The sequence below is a fragment of the Polyodon spathula genome, chromosome 2 (assembly GCF_017654505.1).
Source record: "Polyodon spathula isolate WHYD16114869_AA chromosome 2, ASM1765450v1, whole genome shotgun sequence".
In the NCBI taxonomy this organism is placed as follows: Eukaryota; Metazoa; Chordata; class Actinopteri; order Acipenseriformes; family Polyodontidae; genus Polyodon; species Polyodon spathula.
The window spans coordinates 74,053,627-74,078,097 of record NC_054535.1 but is presented as its reverse complement, the minus strand read 5'-3'; the positions used below and the strand labels follow the sequence as shown (position 1 = coordinate 74,078,097).

Sequence of the window (24,471 nt, the reverse complement as noted above, 5' to 3'; positions counted from 1 at the left end):
TGATGTGTCTCACGATGGCTTGCACCGCCCAGTTCTGTCATTTTTCTTTTCTTTTTATGATTTCAAGGCGAATAAACTTGGTTTGTTTTGTGCTGATGTCATGTTCGTACCTTCTGTATATACTATTTTCCTCAGCACAGCGATTGCCCAAACATTCTCAAAGTACCAGCTAACTTGGGAAAATGTGGCAAGATAAAATGTTTTTAAAGATAAAAACCAGAAAGTGCGGAACACTAATTATATAATTAAAAAATTAACAAAAAATGGTTAATTTTGGAATTGTTAATAAACGTTAAAGTAATCCAGGGATTAATACATTCACATTACTCAAGTTAAAAAAAAAAAAAAAAGATAATGTATTATTTATTTGAAATTAAGAGAGGAGAATATTTTATTTTCATGGCTACCGTTTCTGAGATGGCAGGAACTACCAATCTGTAAAATTTGAGTTTAAAACATTATATAAAACATAACAAATTTCACACTCAATAACATAACCGTTATTGTGCAGGTTCTACATGAAACGCAGTGCGCATTTTAAACACCATCTGCTCTGCCTTATAGTTTATGCATGCATCTCTTGGCAAAGAGCAGATGGGTGTTTTTTCCACCCTTCCCCCCGGCAGAATGTGATTAAATATAAATGCCATTTGAGCTTCCTTAATGCAATTATCTAAAATTGCTTAGGTAGACAAAGTTATTACATCAAAGCTGTAACACTTTATTTAATGTTCCAGAACAAATACTCAATTAATGATGACTTATAAAGCAATACAATGACCTAATAGGGTTGGCTAAATGTAAGGTTACAAAGATGACGACTATAAATCTGTTTTCCTGCTCTTCTAAACAACGACAAATCTTAATTCTGATTCTCCACGCGGTACAATCTGTGTGATACAAGCTATCGGATACCGAAACATTGTTATGGTTCTGCAAGTTGATATCCGTTTCCGCATAATAACATTGCACATGTCTTAACAGCATAAGAAACGTAGTTATCTGCTTGACTAGTCAATTCAATGCGCTGATATGACAATGCATTACAGCATGCAAACCACACTAACAGCCCTCGGTGAAACATTAATTTTTGTCATTTGTTTTATTTATTTTTTTGTAAAAACATTTTAAAATGTCGTCTTATTTTTTCTACACAAAGTAAGAAATACAGCATGTAATATATTTATGTTTATTGTCAAAAGCATCTCGCTATACTATCCAGTTTTTAGAGATCAAAGTTGACATTACGAGCAGGATTTTCAAAAGTTTGTAAATGATAACTCCAGTATTAATCAAGAAATCAGTATGCAGCATTGATTTCGGCATTTCCAAGCGGTCGTTATGCCTATTTCATTATTAAATAATCGTCCCAATGTGTTTTCCGAAATTATGTTGATTTACAAAATAATGTCACTATCTTAAAGAGCAGTGCGACTGTTTCTTTTGTTTGCGTGGGAATTTAAAAGCAAATCGGTGTTAATTGTCATCAGTTAATTTGCAATTGGAAAAGGAGGGTTTTAATTAATGAAAGAGTAACTCACCTTGAAACAGACATTTAACAGACTGCGGAGAGAGAGAGTGTGCACGACCAGGGTTATTTTCTTACAGACGGCCTCGATAATTCAATATTTGTATTTCTGAAAAAAAATTAGCTTTTTTTTTTTTTTTTTTACTTGTGATTATGAATTAGATTTATTCACTTATTTTAACCATTTGTAACCTTACGGAATGTTTGTTGTATTGCCAAAATGTTATACAGTTATTTGCACCCAGTGACTACCAAGAAATTAAAAATGCAACTGTAGCCTATTTGAATTCTGCATATGTAGATTTTATGACAGCTGACATCTACTGTAGATTTTATTTGAATTATACAACTTAAATATTGGGCTAGAAAAAGGCATATTAAGTATTACAATAAAGTTTCCTTAGGTGATTGCAGATTTGCTTTTAACACCTGTGTCTTATCCACACAAGAATGAAGAACAGGCATCAAGGACACACAGCGTTGCACTAGGAATGTGATCAAGATCATTGACATTGAATATGTCTAAATGTATTCGTAATGTTGTCAGAATACGTTATGTACAATGTCCACTTTCGCCTTCACACGTTGTATGCATATACAATGTTCTTAAAATACTGTAAGTGTTCGGTGGCTAATCATGTTGAGTTTATTTATCATAGAGGCCAAAAAGTAACAGATAATTTTTTTTTTTCATGTGACGTCACAGAGAGGGGCATTTAGTGTCTAAATGCGGAGACAGTTTATAGCAGCCAGGAAGAGACAACAGCAGAAACAAAACAATCACAGAAATTTGTTTAGAGCTAATAAAAAAAGGGGAAACACTGTAAATCTGATGTGTTTGACTTATTATTATTATTATTATTATTATTATTTATTATTATTATTATTATTATTATTATTATTTATTATTCATATAGTATTTAATTAACTAAATGTATCATTTTTTTCCTTATTACTGATAATAATGGAATGAATAACTATTATTGTATTTATGAATATTTATTTTGAGAAAATAAATCATCAATATTTTTCAACAAAACTTTCAGGAAGAACTGTAGGGGTCATAGAATAACAGATTTTTATATGTGTATCTCGAAACAGAATACATAGTAAAAAATACTTAACTTTTTAAAAAAAAATTAAACAAATTATTGTTTGCAAAAAAAAAAAAAAAAAAAAGGTTTGTATCGTTTCAGAAGTCCTTTATAATGTTCCCCAGAGTGTTCTGAAAAAAAAGGACAACATTACCAAGATGCTACTGTAAAAATTAGATTTTTAGTGAATTTTTATAGGAAGAAAGTGAAATACAGCCAGGATACAGCTAATCCTGGTCCTGGAGGAACATCCCACTGAAAAATGCTTGGTCCTGAAAGGGTTATTAAAGTTGTATATAGTAAGCTGCGGCAAAATATTCACCTGAATGAGGGGAAATGACTAGTGGGGTTTAATTCATTTATTCTTAAGCCATACTGTCCGATTTTTACCCACACGCCAGATAATCGTAAATCAGCATTTTAGATGTGGTGTTCTAAATAAATATACATTCTGCATGACAAAATGCACAATTTAAAATTAAGTTTATAAATTATACACAAAATAGATATTCCAATTTGGCTGCTGCTCGCTGGTGCGAGAGCCGTCTCCCTGAACGCTAATACTTTCCATAACAGCGAATTATGCTTCCATTTATTTTTTTATCTCGTTAACATGCATTTTGATTAACGAGTTTCCCTTATCAAGTCATTGAGACAGGAAGTGATATGTGATACCTGCGACAATTAAGCTTTTTAACGAGAATTGTGTTAATTAATGACTGCATCGACTCAATTTCAAAGTATTAATGGATTGATTTATTAACACATTTTGTTTGAATCACTTGCTACTAAAGCTCTTGTTACTATACTACGAGTTTGATACAATAACACTGTTTTTTGAAAATCCTGCCCTACTTGTTACAATAATCTGATAAAGATCATATAAGATGATAACTATACATCCAGATACAGTATAACAAAAGCTCGTACTGCTTGATTGTAATGGAAATATTCTTACGTTCAAGCCTCATACATTATATTTGACAATCAGTCTAACCCATCGTCTTCTCATGAGCTGGCACAATTGCATATTTCAATCCTCAAAGTACTAAAAGAAATTGGTCAGAATGGAAAAGCTGCAGATGTCACTGTCAATGTGTCAATGCAGATTTGCTGAAGGAAGCCATTGGAAGAAAGCCATCTTGACTTGCCAGCAGTATAATTAAGGCCACTTGAGATTCAGTTTAGATGATAGTGGTGTTCTGCACCACTGTTTGTGACTTTCAACACAATTTGATGACCCACTGTGGTGTTTTAAAAGTGTATAATATAAATGTATTGCATTTTGGAATATAGCTTACCAAATGAACTAAGGGGCAGTGTATCCTACAACACAAGAAGTTTCTCCTAACATTTACAAACACAGACCTACAGCTGCAATGTATTTTGGGTAGGTTGGGTGTAAATGTTAGTTCACAATATGAAGAGGGTTTCAGTTCACAGGATTGTTTTGACCCACTTTTATGCCGCAGGAACAATTCAGCATGGAAGAGAAAAAAAAAATCCTTGGATGTTTTTTTTTTTTTTTTTTTTTTTTTCTCTCTGTGTAGGGGCTCTATGAAGAATGCCAATACCTCTTCCAACCCCAATTAATTGTGCAGCGATTGATTGGTATTCCTGTCCTTTATCCTGGATACTTGGTAGATCAGATGATCCCAGTTCACAACAAATCCACGCTCTATAAGTAAGTGGCACAGCTTTATCTCTGTTACTAATGTTACAGATGTAGTGTGTCATTGTTCTGTTTATGTTTTATCATGAGAAATGACTTATGGGAAAGGAATATGGCACAACTGTTACTTAAAGATAAATTACTCTAGTAATGTATTTCCTACCGTACAGGCAACACACATTGAAACCATAAGTGAAGCTATTAAGTACATTATTTCCTTTGGTACAGATGCAAAGAAAAACAGTATGGATAGGCTGAATCCCAATGGAAAGCCCTTAAGCAAAAGTGCTAGCCTCCAGTACTTATTTAAAATGTATTCTGCATGCTGTACACTCACACTGACTCTACAGCACCTTGTTGGTAATGTTTTTAATTTATAAAACAGTCAAGAGTATTTTTACAAGATCTGTGTCCCAGATTGCAGTATTAAGAACATTAAGAACTCCATATAAGCAAATAAATATAGTAAAGTTGCCACTGTAGACATTCATTTGTGTAGTACTGAATTGCTATAGTGTGGACTGGTGTGTTGGTCAAATCATCCCAAAGTACATACAGTAGGATTTTAGGAGTTTCACATTTGGTATTTGTTTTATTAAGTAAGGAGTGTGTTTGCATGTGCATTACTTAGAGGGGGCGGGACTTTGGAATGTAGCAGGATAACTCTTATTGATTTAAGATGAAAGATTGTTAGAGCTTCAGAACCTGGGAGAGAATATAGCACATATAAACTAAACTGGTTTGATATTGATGTGAACACTCTGTACCATCTATATGACATTATAATTTCTAACAAGTATTGGGGACACCTTGTAGTGAAGGGTAATGTGTGTGTGTGGGCAGGGATTACTATCAATGTGGGACAAAATTTGAGAAAATGTCCCGACAAAGTAAAACACTGAACTCCTGAAAAAACAACATTGTGGGGATGCCCCCACTTTGTAAAACACCTTTTTAAGAACTAAATATGCCTTAAAAAAAAAAAAAAAAAAAAGCCAAAATATTTAGTTTGTTGTCGACTTTCACCCTGCGTGGAGTTTTGTCTGACTGGAGTTAGAAATAGTAAATAAAAATATAGTGAGAGTCACTGAGAAATCCCCACAAGTGTGTGTGTGTGTCTATATATATATATATATATATATATATATATATATATATATATATATATATATAAACATAATGACAATCTTTTTTCTTTCTTCTAGAGTGTATATTCCCAATTACAGCTCCAGTGTCAAGGTGCAGCTTAAGGACTGCAGAATTAGTAACAGAACTATGGAGAGCTGCCCTGTCTTTCTGAAAATGAGAGCAAAGGCACCCCCTCTGCATAACTCAACATACACTGACTGTAAAGATCGCATGAGCTGTGAGCTGGAGACTAAGCTTCCATTTTGGGAACAGTGGTACTATATCCTGGTTGACAAATACATTGGGAATGTCAACTTTTATTTCCAGATTCAAGTTCAAGTGAAAGGTAAGTGCAGTTATCCAACTGGATATAATTACATGATTATAATTAGTTGTACTCATACACTGCTGTACACTATAAACTATCAGTTATCTGTGTTTTTTGTTGTTTTTTTAATATAAATTTAGAGTGATCAATTATTATTTTTATTTATTTTCCACCAATATCTTTTTGTCCTCACCGCAGCGAGTCCCCACACAGCACAGACGTTCTGAGCGTCCTCCGATCTCACAAGCCTAAAGCCAGAATTGCTTTCACACGGAGCAATCCAGAACACAGGTGGGCTGGATACTGATCCCGCAGAATAGAGTTCAGCCCTGCTCTTTATGCACTCTGGATGTGCTGTGTGTCTGGCCAGTAGGGTTCATTGTTGCGTGATGAGGAGAAGCAAACCCTGCCAGTTTCTCTTTCCCCACACTGGGAGCATCAGAGCCAATGTGAAGCATCCTTTTGAGTCAAAGTTCGGCCTCTTTGCACAGCTCAAGGTCGTTTGTTTAAGAATATCGTTAATAGTTAACATAATAGGTAGGCACCAGTGTGTTTTTGTTTATAATGACATATCCATCACTAACACTAACACTAGAATGACCAAAGCGGCCATTTTGACCACTTTTGAAATTTAAACTTAAATTGCTGTGCATGTGTTTAAGATAAGGAGCTGTGCTTTCTTGACTTTTCCTAAATATATGTACTAATTACCCTGACAAAGAAAGAGTTGCAAAAATTATCAAGATTAATTACTGTCATACCTATTCTGACCAGGAGTGGTCAAAATGACAATTCAGTGGTACAGTATTGCTTGTGTTTGTCAGTCAGGAATTGCAGCCTTATTGAAGTTTGATTATATCAGTCTGCATTCCTCAAGTGAGCTTTCTGTTGACATTGTTATTGTTTCAAAGAGCCTCTGATAGCTCATCAGTCAGCCTTGACAGCTGATGGCGACAGGCTGTCTGTCTGTACTGGTTACTATAAGTCACACGTTTTTCTAAGAAATTCATTGCTACCCCAATATACAATGCAAATGGATTGCTGAACAGCAAAGCATTGTTTGGAGTTACTGCAAGTTTTACCACACAAGATTTTGATGCAGCAAAGATGGACAATGCAAGAAGTGTACTTCATATTTTGAAAAGCACAGTATCTGTGTGATTATTGCAGCACTTAGACTTTGTAAACGATTGTAAATAAAGCCCATTCTGTTCAAATGTTTATTTATTCATGTAATTTTGATTGTAGTATGTCTGTATATAAACGCATAACTTGCGTATATGTGCGTTGTTATGTAGGCACCGAAGCTAGGCAGGGAGTCAGGACAAGCTGGGGGTGCGGGTGTTGGCCCTCTTCTCGGCCACTGCGGCCGGGCAGTCCTCAGCAGCCCTTGCATAGGGTGCTGAGGGAAGCACGGGGAAGAACCTCCCGGCCGACTGTCCTGACTCCCTGTCTCGCTTCGCCCAAGGATGCCTGCCTCGCTTTGCCCAAGGATGCCTGCCTGGCATCACCTGGGGTTGCCTGCCGCTCCGCATCACCTGGGGTTGCCTGGTGCTCTGCGTCACCTGGGGTTGCCTGGTGTTCCGCATCGCCTAGGGTTGCCAGCCGCTCTGCATCACCTGGTGTTGCCAGCCGCTCAGCATCGCCTGGGGTCACTGGAACTGCTTTGCCTGGGGTTGCCAGCCGCTCTGCATCGCCTGGGGTTGCCAGCCCTTCCGCATCGCCTGGGGTTGTCAGCCACTCCACATTTCCTGGGGTCGCTGGAACTGCTTTGCGTGGGGTTGCCAGCCACTCCGCATCGCCTGGGGTTGCCACCGCTCAGCATCGCCTGGGGTGCTGGAACTGCTTCGCCTAGGGCTGCAGTCAGATCTGCTTGGCCGCAGGGGTCAGTGTGGCCGGAGTCCCACCAGAGGGAGCTGCCGGCTATGAAAAAGAGGGGAGAGGTCAGGAGACCACCTTCTCCAGCAGCAGTTTCGCTGCCGGAGATCTTGAGAGGTCTGGCGACCACCAACCCCAGCAGCTTTTCTGCTGCTGGACTTGCCCCGCTGAAGGAGTCAGTCTGGGAGCTGTTAGCACGTCTGCTGTCAGCCGCACCATTGGCAGTATTTCCGCTGCCAGTGGTACAGTGGGAGGAGAGATTCGCCCCACTGTCAGCACGTCTGTTGACAGTATGGCCAGTAGCAGCCTTTTCACCCACTTGTGGTTCTGAGTTCGGTGAGTGGAGAACGGATGTGGAGAGGAGAGAATTAAGAACTAGAAAACGAAACAAAGTAATATATATAACCGTTGTTTTCACTCACCTTGTTTGTCTGTTAGTCCACTGTTTGTTTAAGTGTTAGTCCGTTTTGTTTGTCTGTTTATTTTGGCCTCACGTGCCGTGTGCTGCTTTTGTTATAACCTTTTTATTTACTGTTCTGTTAACTCATTAAATGCTGAGCAAAACCATTCGCTCAGCTCCACCAAACTCCACCTCTCTCTTTGTTTATTTCCTGGTTCCTGTTTCTGGTCTGGCGTTCCCCACTCTGGCCATCTTTGTGACAAGGCAATATAAACCCATTTATTTTAAAACATTTTGATACGTATTTACAGTGGCTCTCAAAAGTACTCACCCCCTTGGACCTTTCCACATTTTAATGGAATCAAATTGGATTTAATTAGGAGTTTTTGCCACTGAACTCAAAAAAGTCCATAATGTCAAAGTGAAAAATAAAATCTACGAATTGTTCTAACTTAATTACAAATACAAAACAAAAAATAATTGATTGCATCAGTATTCACCCCCTTTGCTATGACACACCTAAATAAGCTCTGGTTCAACCAATTGTCTTTAGAAGTCACATAGTTAGTTGAATGGAGTCCACCTGTGTACAATGAAGGTGTTTCACATGATTTCAGGTTAAATATACCTGTCTCTGGGAGGCCCCACAGTTCGTTAGTACATTTCCTAACAAAAACGAGCAAAGCAAATCCGGAATAAGGTTCTTTAAAAGCACTAATCAGGGGTAGGATATAAGAACATTTCCAAGGCATTGAATATCGCCCAGAGCACAGTAAAGTCCATTGTTAAGAAATGGAGAGAATATGGCACAACTGTGAATCTGTCTAGAACAGGCCGTCCTCAAAAACTGAGTATCCGGGCGAGAAGGGCACTAGTCAGGGAGGCCACCAAGAGGCCTATGGTGACTTTTAAGTAGTTACAGTCTTCCATGGCTGAGCTGGGAGACACTGTGCATACAGCAACAATAGCCCGGGTGCTTCACAAAACTAGCCTTTATGGGAGAGTGGCAAAAAGAAGCCATTGTTGAAAAAAGCTCACATCAAATCTCAGCTAGAGTTTGCCAGAAAGCATGTGGGAGACTATGAGACCAAGTGGAAGAAGATTCTATGGTCTGACCAAAATAGAGCTTTTTGGCCTCAACGCTAAGCACTATGTTTGGAACAAGCCTAACACAGCACATCATCCTGAAAACACCATCCCTACTGTTAAGCATGGTGGCAAAATAGGCAAAATGGATAGTAAAGTACAGAGAAATCCTGGAGGAAAACCTGCTGAAGTCTGCAAGAGACCTGGGACTTGGGAGAAGATTCATTTTCCAGCAGGACAATGATCCCAAACATACAGCCAAAGCCACACTGGAGTGGCTTAAAAACAAAAAGGTCAATGTCCTAGAATGGCCCAGTCAAAGCCCGGACCTCAATCCAATTGAGTAAATGTAGAAAGAGTTGAAAATTGCTGTTCACTAAAGGTCCCCATCCAACTTGACGGAGCTTGAGCAATTTTGCAGAGAAGAATGGGCAAAAATTGCAGTGTCCAGATGTGCAAAGTTGGTAGACTTATCCAAATAGACATGGCTGTAATTGCTGCCAAAGGTGCCTCTGACTGAAGGGGGTGAATACTTATGCAATCAATTATTTTTTGTTTTGTATTTGTAATTAATTTAGAACAATTTGTAGATTTTATTTTTCACTTTGACATTATGGACTTTTGTTTTGATAAGTGGCAAAAACTCCTAATTAAATCCATTTTGATTCACATAAGAACATAAGAAAGTTTACAAACGAGAGGAGGCCATTCGGCTCATCTTGCTCGTTTGATTGTTAGTAGCTTATTGATCCCAAAATCTCATCAAGCAGCTTCTTGAAGGATCCTAGGGTGTCAGCTTCAACAACGTTACTGGGGAGTTGGTTCCAGACCCTCATGATTCTCTGTGTAAAAAAGTGCCTCCTATTTTCTGTTGTGAATGCCCCTTTGTCTAATCTCCTTTTGTGACCCCTGGTCCTTGTTTCTTTTTTCAGGTCGACAAAGTCCCTTGGGTCGACATTATCAATACCTTTTAGAATTATGAATGCTTGAATTAGGTCTTCGCGTAGTCTTCTTTGTTCAGGACTGAATAGATTCAATTCTTTTAGCTTGTCTGCATATGACATGCCTTTTAAAACCGGAATAATTCTGGTCGCTCTTCTTTGCACTCTTTCTAGAGCAACAGTATCTTTTTTGTAGTGAGGTGACCAGAACTGAACACAATATTCAAGATGAGGTCTTACTAATGCATTGTACAGTTTTAACATTACTTCCCTTGATAAATTCAACACTTCACAATATATCCGAGCATCTTTTTAGCCTTTTTTTATAGCTTCCCCACATTGTCTAGATGAAGACATTTCTGAGTCAACAAAAACTCCTAGGGCTTTTTCATAGATTCCTTCTTCAATTTCAGTATCTCCCATATGATATTTATAATGCACATTTTTATTTCCTGCGCACAGTACCTTACACTTTTCTCTATTAAATGTCATTTGCCATGTGTCTGCCCAGTTCTGAATCTTGTCTAGATCATTTTGAATGACCTTTGCTGCTGCAACAGTGTTTGCCATTCCTCCTATTTTTGTGTTGTCTGCAAATTTAACAAGTTTGCTTACTACATCAGAATCTAAATCATTAATGTACACTGAACAAAAATATAAATGCAACATGTAAAGTGTTGGTCCCATGTTTCATGAGCAGAAATAAAAGATTCCAGAAATTTTCCATACACAGAAAAAGCTTATTTCTCTCAAATTTTGTGCACAAATTTGTTTAGATCCCTGTTAGTGAGCATTTCTCCTTTGCCAAGATAATCCATCCACCTGACAGATGTGGCATATCAATAAGCTGATTAAACAGCATGATCATTACACAGGTGTACCTTGTGCTGGGGACAATAAAAGGCCACTCTAAAATGTGCAGTTTTGTCACACAACACAATGCCACAGATGTCTCAAGTTTTGAGGGAGCGTGCAATTGGCATGCTGACTGCGGGAATGTCCACCAGAGCTGTTGCCAGAGAACTAAATGCCTCCAACGTCATTTTAGAGAATTTGGAAGTACGTCCAACCGGCCTCACAACCTCAGACCACATGTAACAACGCAAGCCCAGGACCTCCACATCCGGCTTCTTCACCTGTGGGATCGTCTGAGACCAGCCACCTGGACAGCTTATCCACTGCCATCACCTCATATTTCAGCATGATAATGCATGGCCCCGTGTCACAAGGATCTGTACACAATTCCTGCAAGCTGAAAATGTCCCAGTTCTTCCATGGCCTACATACTCACCAGACATGTCACCCATTGAGCATGTTTGGGATGCTCTGGATCAACGTGTACGACAGCGTGTTCCAGTTCCTGCCAATATCCAACAACTTTGCACAGCCATTGATGAGGAGTGGGACAACATTCCACAGGCCACAACCAACAGCCTGATCAACTCTATGCGAAGGAGATGTGTCACGCTGCATGAGGCAAATGGTGGTCACACCAGATATTGACTGGTTTTCTGTTGCACGCCCCTACCTTTTTTTTTTTAAAGGTATCTGTGACCAAAAGATGCATATCTGTATTCCCAGTCATGTGAAATCCATAGATTAGGGCCTAATGAATTTATTTCAGTTGACTGATTTCCTTATATGAACTGTAATTCAGTAAAATCTTTGAAATTGTTGCATGTTGCATTTATGTTTTTGTTCAGTGTCATTTAGGAATAGCAGAGGACCTAATACTAATCCCTGTGGTACTCCACTGGTTACTTCTCTCCATTCTGAGGTTTCTCCTCTAATCAATACTTTCTGTTTTCTTCATGTTAACCACTCCCTAATCCATGTACATGTGTTTCCTTAAATCCCTACTGCATTCAGTTTGAGAATTAATCTTTTACGCGGGACTTTGTCAAAAACTTTTTGGAAATCTAAATAAACAATGTCACATGCTTTGCAATTATCCGTTGTCGATGTTGCATCCTCAAAAAAATCGAGCAGGTTGGTAAGACGCGATCTCTTTGTTATGTTGTAACATAATAAAATGTGGAAAGGTCCAAGGGGGGTGAATACTTTTGAGAGCTACTGTACATTGTTTCAGTTGTACAGTTTTGTATGTATGTGATATACCTTTATATACACATTTATTTTCAAATATTTGTTTATTTAATTTTTTACAGTTTTTTGAGGCTGCTGCATTATGTAATAGGTCTGTATATAAACACATTTCTGTTCAAATGCCCGGTTATTTACAATGTTCCGGTTGTGTAGATCTTTATATGATGTTCCTGAATAAAACTAAGACTTATATTCAGATGTTTGTCCTTTCCTTATAATCTTTATGTTGTTTTTAATACACCGGTCAAATTGACCGGTCATGGTGGTCTGGATATGCCCATAAACACGGTCTTCTAGTGTTAAAGCTCTTGTCCTAGTGCTATAGCTTCATTGGACCACATTTAAACCATGAAATGCAAGGAGCCTAAAGCTGAGGCAGACAAGCAAAGCTGTGAGGTGGAAGATGTGGGAAAATGACAATGAAACAACAAAAGGGAATGATTACACGCTGTAAAGTCTGCCATTAATATCTATTGTATTTTTTTAATAGCTTGACAAAATGAGCTGCTGCTATTTCTGAAGAAAAATTAATCTCTGCACTGAAAATAATTAATCTACCCCACAATATTGCTGCTGATTAGTTGTGTGGAGAAAGGTCTTTACCTGTAATGCAGCCTGCCAGAAAACCCTCTTTGTGGTTCAGTTCTTTCTATCTCCTCCTCCTTGTCACTGACCTCCTTGCAGGATATCTCTCTGACGGGATTAGATACACGGCCCTGAAATGTTTTTTTTTTTTTTTTTTCTAGCAGCTTAGCCGCACAGAGCCAATGGTTTACTTTCCCTCACACGAGGTACAAGGCTTGTGGTGAAATAATTTGATCCATTTACATATTTTGCACATACCAAATCTAAGGATTTGTAACCAATAAATATGTTGGTACCAAATATAATAAATTCTCTTATTTTTTTGTGTCATTGTCAAATCTATGTTGTGCTCCGTCTTTCGGGTGAGTCGTTGTTGTAAGTGACTCTGCAGCTGATGCATGGTTCACACGTGCTAGTCTTTGTAAGTTGCCTTAGATAAAGGCCTATATTGAATAAATAATAATATAATAATAATAATAATAATAATAATAATAATAATAATAATAAATAATAATAATGTTTTTCCTTAATTAAACTGTTTTGGATGAATCAATATTTAATACCAGCATCATCTTTTTTTTTTTTTTAAAGCTACTACTACTGCTCTATAAGTAAACTCCAACCACTGCAGTATATTTTCAGATTTAGTTTGTGAATTGTCACTTGTAAGTTGATATCTCAATTGTCTAATACACTTGAGGCTTTACCTAACATGTGTGTAAATATGTATGCACTTTGATGAATATGTTCCTTGACTAGCAGAAAGGGCATTCATAAATGGTGTCTGCTTTAAGAAAGATTGATATCTGTATTAGGCTAAAACCACTCTTGGTCTCAGGGGGAGTTTATATGTTTAAAAATTAATTCATATGCAGTGAGGGTTTATAATGCAGTGCTAGGGGGGTTTATAATACCATGACAGGAGGGTTTATAATACAGTGACAGGGAGGTTTATAATGCAATGACATGAGGGTTTATAATGCAATGCTAGGAGGGTTTATAATACAATTACAGGAGGGTTTATAATACAATGAATGAGGATTTATAATGAAATGACAGGAGGGTTTATAATGCATTGACAGGAGGGTTTATAATGCAATGACATGAGGGTTTTTAATACAATGACAGGAGAGTTTATAATGCAATGGAGGAGGGTTTATAATACAATGACAGGAGTGTTTCTAATACAATGCCAGAAGGGTTTATAATACAATGACAGCAGACTTTTAGATTGTATCTTTTTTACTACTAGCTTATAGGTAAAAATGTTATGACACGTTTATTGGCACAATCCTGAACCTGAAGAACGCTGTGTTATACAGTTGTACTAAATGTTGACATCTATATAAAGTACAGGAGTTTCCTCTGGGCAAAAGTAATCATTCCCGAGGCAAGCAGATGTTGCTGCTCAATTTATATAATTTATGTAACGCTTTAGATGTGAAACCTTTTGAAACATCTGAAATTAGAAATGAAATACCATTAAAATGTAGGTATCCATTTAAGTTAATAGAAAAGTTTTTAGAAGCAAGATTATAAAGGGGCCAAAGCTTTTTTTTTTTTTTTTCTCAAGCACATTTTGCAAGATGAATTAATGTTTAAATTTTCTGATGTCTGGAACTGCCTTAAATCATAAGAAGCTGGCTGGTACTTGAAGAGCATTAAAGCTCAGGCAGGCATGGCACAGTGTAATAGGAATTGATTAGTGTCGAGATGCTGCTGCTGTGTTTAAGGAATGCAGTATGTGAGACCAGGGCAAGATCTTACAAAACATGTTGGCAAACTTAATTTCTACCTTTAATGTTGAGGCATGTACTGAGATTCATATTGTTGTAACAATAACTCAACCCAACTCTGAGTGGTCAGTACTACTAGCAGCAGAAAGTTGGAGCTATATTCACAAAGCATATGCACCATGTTTTACTATGTTACAGAACTACCAGTAACACATATTGTATGGTTGTGAACCGGCTGGCTGTAAGGTGACGTCAGGCCAGAAAGGAGTACGCAGAGACATGCGGTACTGGCAGGTGAAAAACTGAGATGCTGGAGCCTCTCAGTGCTTTTATTGTAAAATAAAAAGTTTAAACAGACAAAAACACTTTAAAAGAAAACGGCGCATTGGCCAAAACAGACAAACACAACGGACTAACACTAATCAAAAAGTGGATGAAACATGGTGAGTCAAAACAGTAGTTCTATTTACTTTCACTTAGTCTCCACTCACCGAACACACAACCCCGAGTGAGTGAAAACATGCTGCTTTTATGCAGCTGTACCGAGACTCGATTGCTAATCAGTCATTCAATTGGAGTCTCGGTACAACTACATATGAATTATTGAAGTGCAATTTCCCGTGCTCACAAATTACATTTTACCTGCATGTCAAGTGCTGTGCAATCCTCGTGCCTAAATACAAATATACATTTTAAATCACCTATGTTACACAAACCCATTTACATCCGTTGCACCAATACCTATACACCAATATTAACAAACTACACGCAACATACAACATAAATAAATAGCCCAGGGGCGGGACACTTTGCCACAATGGTACATGCAGGAGTTATCCTATCTTAACTCCATGAGTTATGTATTGGAAACGTATCTAAACATGTAAACATCCTTTAGTTTAATACTAATAAACATTTAGAACACGTATAAACTATGAACTAATATTAAGCAGCTGACAAGTCTGTAACATTTATACCCCATAAATGATACAGACTGTGTAGGATCTTTTAGCCAATTTAGAGCGTACGTATTGCCTTCTGTATTGCAGCGTATCACAGAGAAACCCTATTCATGACATGAAACAGGAGTGGGTCTATTCAGTTGACTAATTAAAATAGGACCCTGTTTACATATTTTTACAGAGACTGAAATGCTCTGTTTCTGCTTCATTTGCACAACCTCAGCGCATACAGATTGTACACTGTATATATCAAATGTCTGTTACTGGTATTGTAGATCATGAATTGAAATGCTGTATGGATCAAATTGCTGATGTTTTGCTGCTTGCTGTTTCAGAAATGTCAATGACAAACCCTAGTTCCTGCCAGGTCTCAGCAAAAACAAACCCCAATCCCTTTGAGGTGAAGCCACCTTGTTTACAAAGCAGCAGTTCAATGTAACACTTAATATTCCCTTCATACAAGCACAAGATTACAAACAGTTCAACCAGTACAAGACCAGCTAATATGCTATTTTCATATATATATATATATATATATATATATATTATATATATATATATATATATATATATATATATATATATATATATATATATATTTAATTAGTAATGAATGATGATCTCAGTTCAATAGACAATTGCTGTCAGTGAATATTAATTAAGTTGCTCTAACCAGTCTGTAAACTAAAAGCTCAGGATTTCCCCCACCTCATATCTCATTACAACAACTGCAGCAATATTTTCTATAAGAAGTATTGGGACACCATGTTGTGTGTGCACAATACTGTTCCATGGGGGAGAGTACCTTTTATGTGAACATGATAAATACATCAATGTACAGAAGGTTGAATTGATGGCACACACACAAAAAAAAACATCTCCCAGTAACATTACATGTAATTATACACCCCTAGAAGTTACTTCCAAATAAAAATTATAATCCATTAATTCTGAAGAAAATTGTATTTTGGGATGTAAGATTAAGCTTGATTAGCCAATTATCATTACAATCTGTCTATAAAATGCACCTTTTGTAGCCTGAAATGAAAGCATCGGTGTGTGTAACAAGTATTCATTACATTCAGTGTTGCAATGGCTGTTCAGATTCATAAAGGCAGTAATGATGTCAATGCTAATGCCCTTTATTAGGCATTGAGCCTTTTGCAGAGGATATAAAACCATTCAAAACTGTGTGCATTTTAAAAAGTTAGTATTGTAAGGGAAGTGTTTTTAATTTAGTTTTACAGATATACAACAAGTGCAGGTTCTCTGCTTTGAAAAAGCTTAATAGTTTCATTCCGCTCAATTAATTCAATGCTATGATTCAACAAAAGACATTAAAAACCTAAGGCTGTATAAATTAGAGGCTACCAATATATTGAAGAAATACGCAATAGGTGAAATCAGTATGTTGGGAAATTGCCTAGAACTTTTAATTATTTATTTCGGGTTTTATTTCTTGCCATATTTTTTTTCTCCATTATCTTGGCTTTTCTGAAATGTCTCTCACAGTATGTGATTCTCTAGCCTTTGGGGCGTTTCCACGGTTACTCCTTTTTCAGGAGCGTAAGTAGTTCTTGCTTCAGAATAGATAAAGGTTGTTTTTTAGATTTTAGATGTATTTTTTTTTTAGGTAAACCTTCTAAAATGGTAGTAAAACATGTTCTTGTTTTTTGCCTTCCACTTTGTCAGTAGATTCCTGCTGTTGACCTGATAGTCAAAAAGGCAATATGTTCTCATGAAGCTGGTTCTGTGTGGGGCTTAGCAAATGCTGCTGTTTCTGTTTTTTTTTTCCTCCATCACAATTCACATGTAAACTTCAAAAGCTCTGGTCAACATGTATATCTAATTTTAGTAGTACAGTACTTAGCCTACTTAGTACTGTTATGTCATGTATTCTGATGACAGCTAGAATAGTACGGGTCAGCAGTCTAGATCTTTAGTAGTACTGTACTCAAAAGACAGATGTTTCAAACAAGGAGTGGTATTCAATTGCTAGGACTCTTCCTTGCATTTTACATATTTTTTATAGTTGTAACTACACAAAAGAGACCCATCTGTTTATGTCTGATTTTTAGAACCTCATAAAGGTTGTACAACTGTTTAGGTCAATTGAACAGACCCCTAGTTGTTAAAATGTGGTATTTAGGGGGATACTTATAACATAACAACAAAGAGTTCTTATAAAAAAAAAAAATGCTGTACATTTATAAATATGTTTATTTTTATTACTACTATCTTATGATTCGGGCTGGATTTATACATGTAATATTCATCGGAGATGAGTGAAAGTATTAAACTGGAATTCTGTGCCATCTAAAGAAGAGTCTTCTGCATTTTCTGCATTATTGTTCGTTCAAATGAGCAATTCAGAGCTCCCCTGGGCCAGGCACCACATGATTTCCACGTCTCATCTTCCAGCTGACTAAAAACTAGTGGTCAGAAAACTTGTGGTCAGCAATTCTCCAATTAATTGGATTACTGGTGCTGGCCTGTGTTAAACATAAGAAGGACAAGAAGTGGATGTCATTGAATTACTAGCTTGCTATGACAGCAGCCACACTAAGCAGATTTGGTGCAGAAGCAGGTCATATGAACCACGTGAGAGGTTTGTAGAAAACATGTGAATAAGACGCAGCAGGAGAAATATATTACAAAGGGGAGAAGGCGTCAGAATCTAGAATCACGTTAGAGCCTGAAACAATGTGTGACATTGTCTGTGTTTTTATAGTTTCATGACAAAGGAAACTAGTTCAGAAAGTTATTCTATACATCAGAGGTCCTCAGTCTAGTGAAATCTACCTTCAGAGAAGAAAAGTTAAATCAGAGGGAGAATAAAAAATTGAATTGGAGTAAAACTAGCAAGAAACTGCTCTGAACAATCATTTACCTGCTCTGCAACATGTGCTATGTTTCCATTTGCCACTAGTAACAAGCACTTTGAAAGCACTCCCATGCGTTTCCTTCAGCAGCAATCTCCGATCGAACTGCTATGCTGGCTGGCAGAAATTAATCTGTCAAGGAGTGATGAACGGGTGAACTTGTGGGGGAAAAAAAAAAACTGTTGGCAAAACAGAGGGCTGAGAATAACAATTAGGGAAGATTTGATATTTGTAGATGCATGGTCCAAGACCAATGGCATTTGAATTGCTGTTCCCTTCCGTGGTAGTGTTTAGCTTCCTGCCTCAAATGCCAGGGTTTTGGGAGTTAGTTTTGACTTTTGATGACCACTTGCGTTCAATCACTAAGATTTATTTTTGGCACCTGAGGAATATAGCTAGGTTGAAGCCCATGCTGTTCCTGATTCATGCTTCTGTAACCTCAAGAGTTGATTATTGTAATTCTTTTTTGCTGGCCTCCCAATGCCCTACTGAATAGATTGCAGCTCAAAATGGTGCAATCACAATACTTACAATACCAGGTCTACCTGTCACATTTCCAGTTTTAAGATCACTACATTTACTGCCAGTGAAGCATCAAATTGGTTCATAAACGTTGCTCTTCTCTTCTGGAAATCCATGGTTTTGGTCCTACCTATACACGTGCCTTACGCATTCACGTACTTTGAGATACAGTACGCCAATAATGGTCTCTTGGTAATTCCAAGAACACGATAAAAAACATATATTACATTCTATTCTAGAAATATATATTCTATGTTGCAGAAGATAAATGCCTGTTTTGTGAAACTTAAATAGTACTGTCATGCTTTTATGGAAGTAATGAAACGGTGCATTTCTGTTCAAATAAAACAGTTTATAGTATATTTTTACTTTTTCTTTTTACTGCATTCAATACAGCAGGGGTTGGTCCAGATAATGTATCTGCCTATATAATAAAGTTAGCCATTTTTTATAGCCAAATTTAAAACAGAATGTAATAGTTCTATGGCCAGAGCAGTGTTTCATCTCTTTCAGCAGCTTAAGAGAAAAGTGATGTTTAGTGTTGCGAACTGGTAGCCAAATAATGGACACCAAAATATAATTTTCACCATTTTTAGTGAAGTAATAATAAAATTGTTAATTGTAAAATTACAGAAATATAATATTTTTTGAGTGCTTAAATGCACCTTCTAAGTAGTTTATTAGTTGTTTTTTTTTTTTAAACCAGCAGTGTGGAAAATTACATTTTGATATAAAGACCTTGATAAATGTGGTCCCCTTACTCGCTGCTTTAGGTTTGGGTGTAAGTTGAGGATGTTCAGTGATCACAGCTTAAAGCACAGATAAGTAGTAATAATCATCTGAAGCCTTATACTGTTCGGAGGTGAACGTTTATTGCACCAATAAAGTCATGTCATATTGCTCATGGTTTACCACTGCTAATACAATGCTGTGCCTTTAGACCTTAGACAAGTTTTCCTGGTGCTGAGGTATTGCTTTCATGCTTTTGAAGTTTCTCATCTTTTCCGGCTGCCAGCAGCACCCTGCACCCTGCAGAGAAATAGAGTAGGCTGACACCCAGACTGAAAGCAGTAAAAGTGATAATTCACTGTATATGGAGCATCTGGGTTCAGGTTTCTGATAAGATCTTTTCTGTGACCTCAGAATTTTAATGCAGAAGTAATGTTTAAAAAAAGTGCAGGAAGTGGAAAGCATGAAAAGGTTTTTTTTTTTTTTTTTCTGTATCCCCCTGGAATTACTTCAGTTGTATATAGATTCAATAATCATGTTCTAGTGTGGGCATAATATGTCCCAATATTTCATGGAGGGGGAGCTCAAGGTTGCCTTCTGCAGTGTATATCACCTCATCACCAGACGAGTCACAGCCCCTTGGGAAGATCGCCATATTCAAATTGAGTCACGCAAACACTACCCAACGGAGAAATGACCTTCAAAATGGAGCAGTAGTTAAAAATTCTACACAGACGGCTGGTATTAGGTAATCCTCTCTGACATCCAGAAATGTTCGAGATGGACTAGAGATAGCATCAGGAATGATTGGATGCAAGTAAAGTTCATTATAATGACAGGCGTGCCAGGAGCTGAGACAACTTTGTGAATGTTTCTTGCCACAACATGTTGCCGAACACACTGGATGTGGAATTTAATCTGTCAGGGTGTGAGATGGAATCAGCTTGAAAAAAATGGTATAATTTTTATTTTAAACTGACCGCAGTCAATACATATCTCTTGGTTGTTGCTCTGCATAATTGAATAGAGCACTGGGTCATTGCTTGCTGCAATAGCACTGCTTGTGTGGCTGTATCTTTAATAGTGTAATAACCTGGATAACAGTACAACCCTTCCCTGATATTTTCTCTGTCAATCACCTTCAGAATCAATCACAAAGAGCACAGATTCCAGTATATATTGCATCCATGAGTATATAAATGTAAAACCCAATAATTAAAGAATGGAAACTTCAAACAGCTAATTATAATACAAAATGCATGCAGTACACCCAGATAATTTATGGTGTACTAAAAAATAAATGCCAACGGTTATATACTTTCAAGAAAACAGATCTTAAGTTTTCAATTTATGGAGTGCTACTGTGTCTTTATTTAGCATGTGGAGTCTTTTCGGCTTAGCATTTTTACTACCTGTATTCTTGTTAATAGAACATAGAAGAAGCATATTTAATTCATTAAAGTGATGTTGGTAGACTCGATAAATCACTTTGAACTGTGAGTCTGCTTGTTCCTTTATTAAATATTCATTGCTTTAGAAACAAAAACCTTCTTAAAGTATATGTAAACCTTCTTAAAGTATATGCAAAAACATTTTGTTGGCAGCTGTGTTTTTGGGGTTAGCTCCTTTTAAAAATACGTGTCAGTATTTATGAATGCTGAATGACGTCGGTCTGTATGTAAATAAAAAAAATAATAATAAAAGGTCAAGAATTTAAAATAAATAAAAAAACACAAACTGAAAACGTTCCCGTGCCACACTAATTGAAGGGAACCTAAATACAGCTTTGAGTCAACACGAACAGTTTTAACAACCACATCTAACCCAAATAGAATAGATTTGCTTAGTGTTGACCATCAGCAGTTTGACAATGATTTAATTGCTCCTTAGTTAGATGATGAGCTGACATCTCTTCAGACAAAAAAGCAGACACAGCAATTCAAGATGTTACCATAATGGTAAACAGTAAATGTATTGTGAGTTTTATACAACAGCAGGGTCAGCTGTTGCAGGGAAAAGGGAGTTTACTTCTCAAACTGACCATATGAAGAACTGTGAAAGCAGAAAGCATAGAAAAGCTTGGGACTGTAATTTGGAAGTGTACTCCTTCCCTGGTAGCCACGGCAATGTGCTACTGAAGTAACTGCTGAGAAAAAGGCCTGAAGGAATTTACACATGCCAATCCAAACCCACTGGGACCAGACAATGTTCAGAGTTGCTGATTGCAATCTGTCCCATACTAAACACAGCTTGTCTAGTACAGTGTTTGAAAAAAATACAGAGGCAGTTGTGTACTTTACATGCGTTTTTTTGGTTTTGATGGCTCCTTGGTGAGAGCCCAGTCTATTAGAAAATATGAAATTAAAAAAAAAAAAAAAAAAAAAAAAAAAACACTAAAATTATCCTGGTGTAGAATCTTTCAAACTGAGACACTGTTGCTATTCTTAGAATTAGACCCGTTATCTAACATTGGGTAGAAAATGTTTTTTTTGCAGTTGTGCAAAAAACAACATTGTCCTAATAAAAATGAAAAGATTCTTGGTTGCTCAAGGAAACAGGAATATCGCAACAGCTATCTGCAACACTGTATCCCTTGTTTTGATACTGTTACGCCCCTGAATCTTTATCTGTTACATATAAATGGTAATGAACTTTTGTTCCTTATACAAGTAACATAAAGAAAGAAGATAAATGAGAACACATCTATTGCAAAATACTACAGAATTACTAAATCCAACAGTTAGAATAGGGGAGTGAGGCACAATGGCATGGTGTCCTACTATGTTGTACTTCATACATCGTATTCTAATGCAGTTATTACAGTATGTAGTGCCACTAGATTGAACCCAGGAATTCAGAGATAAGAAACAGAATGGAATGTGGTTCACTTTAGAGCTTAAAATGTACTTTTCTTTCTTTTTTTCCTTTTTCTTTTTCTGCCAAAATGGTACAGTCTTAAGACCAATTTATATTTCCATTTAATTTAATTTAAATTTAATTAAAACTGAATTTTGGATACATATTTTTTTTCCATCCCAAGACAATAATGAATACAACTGATTTTTTGTTGTTGTTGTTTTTTTATTTATTTTTTTACCTTACATCAGCTTGCATGCAGCTGCAATTGAGTGTTGTCCTGAAAACCCTGAAAACCGGTCATTTCAGAATCACCTCATTTTGCTTCATATTATCATCAGAACTTTTTTCTAGAAAATTAACACAAATAAATGGTGAAAAAGTTAAATAAGCTTTTTCAAGACCCTCCTCAAATTCATACACTATTATAAATAGTTTGACAAACTGCATAAACAGAATTTCAGTACATTTACCATTTTTAAGCAAACATGGTAACAGAAAATAGAACCATACAGATCCCCCTATACAGTCCTTATAGGAAGTATTCACCCCCCTTGGACATTTTCATAGTTTGTTGTGTTACAACCTGAAATCTTGAAGCATTTCAATTTTTTTTCTTCCCTTTTTTTACACAACCTACTCAATACTTTCAGTGTGTGAAATTGGGTGAAAAAACTATTCAATTAAAAATAAAAACATGAAAAGTCTTCATTAAATAAGTATTCACCCCCATTGCTATGACAGTCCTAAATAAGGTCAGATGCAACCAATTGCCTTCAGAATTCACACAATAAGTTAAATTGAGTCCACCTGTGTACAATAAAAGTGGTTCACATGATTTCAGATTAAATACACCTGTCTCTGTAAGGTCCCACAGTTAGGTAATGCATTCAAAGCAAAGATAATACTATGAAGACCAAGGAGCTTTCAAAACAACTCAGGGATAAAGTTGTGGAAAGGCACAGATCAGGGGAAGGTGTAAAAAGATTTCAAAGGCTTTGAATATCCCTTGGAGCACAGTCAAGTCGATCATTAAGAAGTGGAAGGTATACGGCACTACCCAGAATCTGCTTAGAGCAGGCCGTCCACCCACACTGAGCAGCCGGGTAAGAGGGGCATTGGTCAGAGAAGCCACCAAGAGGCCAATGACAACTATGAAAGTTACCTACAGCAATCCTGAGATGGGAGAAATTGTCCATGTGTCAACAATAGCTCAGGTACTCCATAAATCTGGCCTGTATGGAAGAGTGGCAAGAAGGAAGCCATTTCTGAAAAAAAGCCCATGTAAAACCCTGCTTGGATTTTGCAAAAAGGCATGTGGGAGACTCTGAAAAGATGTGGAAAAAGATTTTGTGGTCTGATGAAACAAAAATTGAACTATTTGGCCTAAATGCTAAGTGTTATGTGTCGCACAATCCCAACACAGCACATTACCCAGGTAACACCGTCCCTACTGTGAAGCATGGTGGTGGCAGCATCATGCTATGGGAATGCTTTTCATCGGCAGGGACTGGGAAGCTTGTCAGGGTAGAGGGCAAAATGGATGGAGCTAAATACAGGCAAATCCTTGAGGAAAACCTGCTTCAGTCTGCAAAAGACCTAAGACTGGGACGGAGAGTCACCTTTCAGCAGAACAATGACCCCAAGCACACAGACAAAGCATCACTCGAGTGGTTTAAAACCAAGAAAATGAATGTCCTAGAGTGGTCCAGTCAAAGCCCAGACTTGAATCTGATTGAGAATCCGTTGCAAGACTTGAAGATTGCTGTCCACCAACGATCCCCATCCAACTTGACAGAGCTTGAACAATTTTGCCAAGAAGAATGGATGAATGTTGTGTGATCCAGGTGTGCAAACCTGTCAGAGACTTATCCCAAAAGACTCACAGCTGTAATTGCTGCCAAAGGTGGTTCTACCAATACTGGGGTGAATACTTATCTAACCAAGACATTTCAGATTTATTTTTTATTTTTCATTAACTGTTGTTTCACAATAAAACATATCTTGCCTCTTCAAAGTGTTGAGTAGGTTGTGTAAA

The 24,471-nt window shown here is 37.1% G+C and overlaps 1 protein-coding gene across 1 annotated transcript in view; it reads left to right on the top strand.

The window, feature by feature from the left end:
- LOC121300384 (transmembrane protein 8B-like) overlaps window positions 1-24,471 on the top strand; it is a 110,387-nt gene that overhangs the window by 62,439 nt on the left and 23,477 nt on the right. Inside the window, exons 4-5 of the mRNA XM_041228966.1 lie at window positions 4,173-4,306; window positions 5,500-5,768. Coding sequence (XP_041084900.1) covers window positions 4,173-4,306; window positions 5,500-5,768 — 403 coding nt within the window. The remainder of the gene's footprint in view (window positions 1-4,172; window positions 4,307-5,499; window positions 5,769-24,471) is intronic.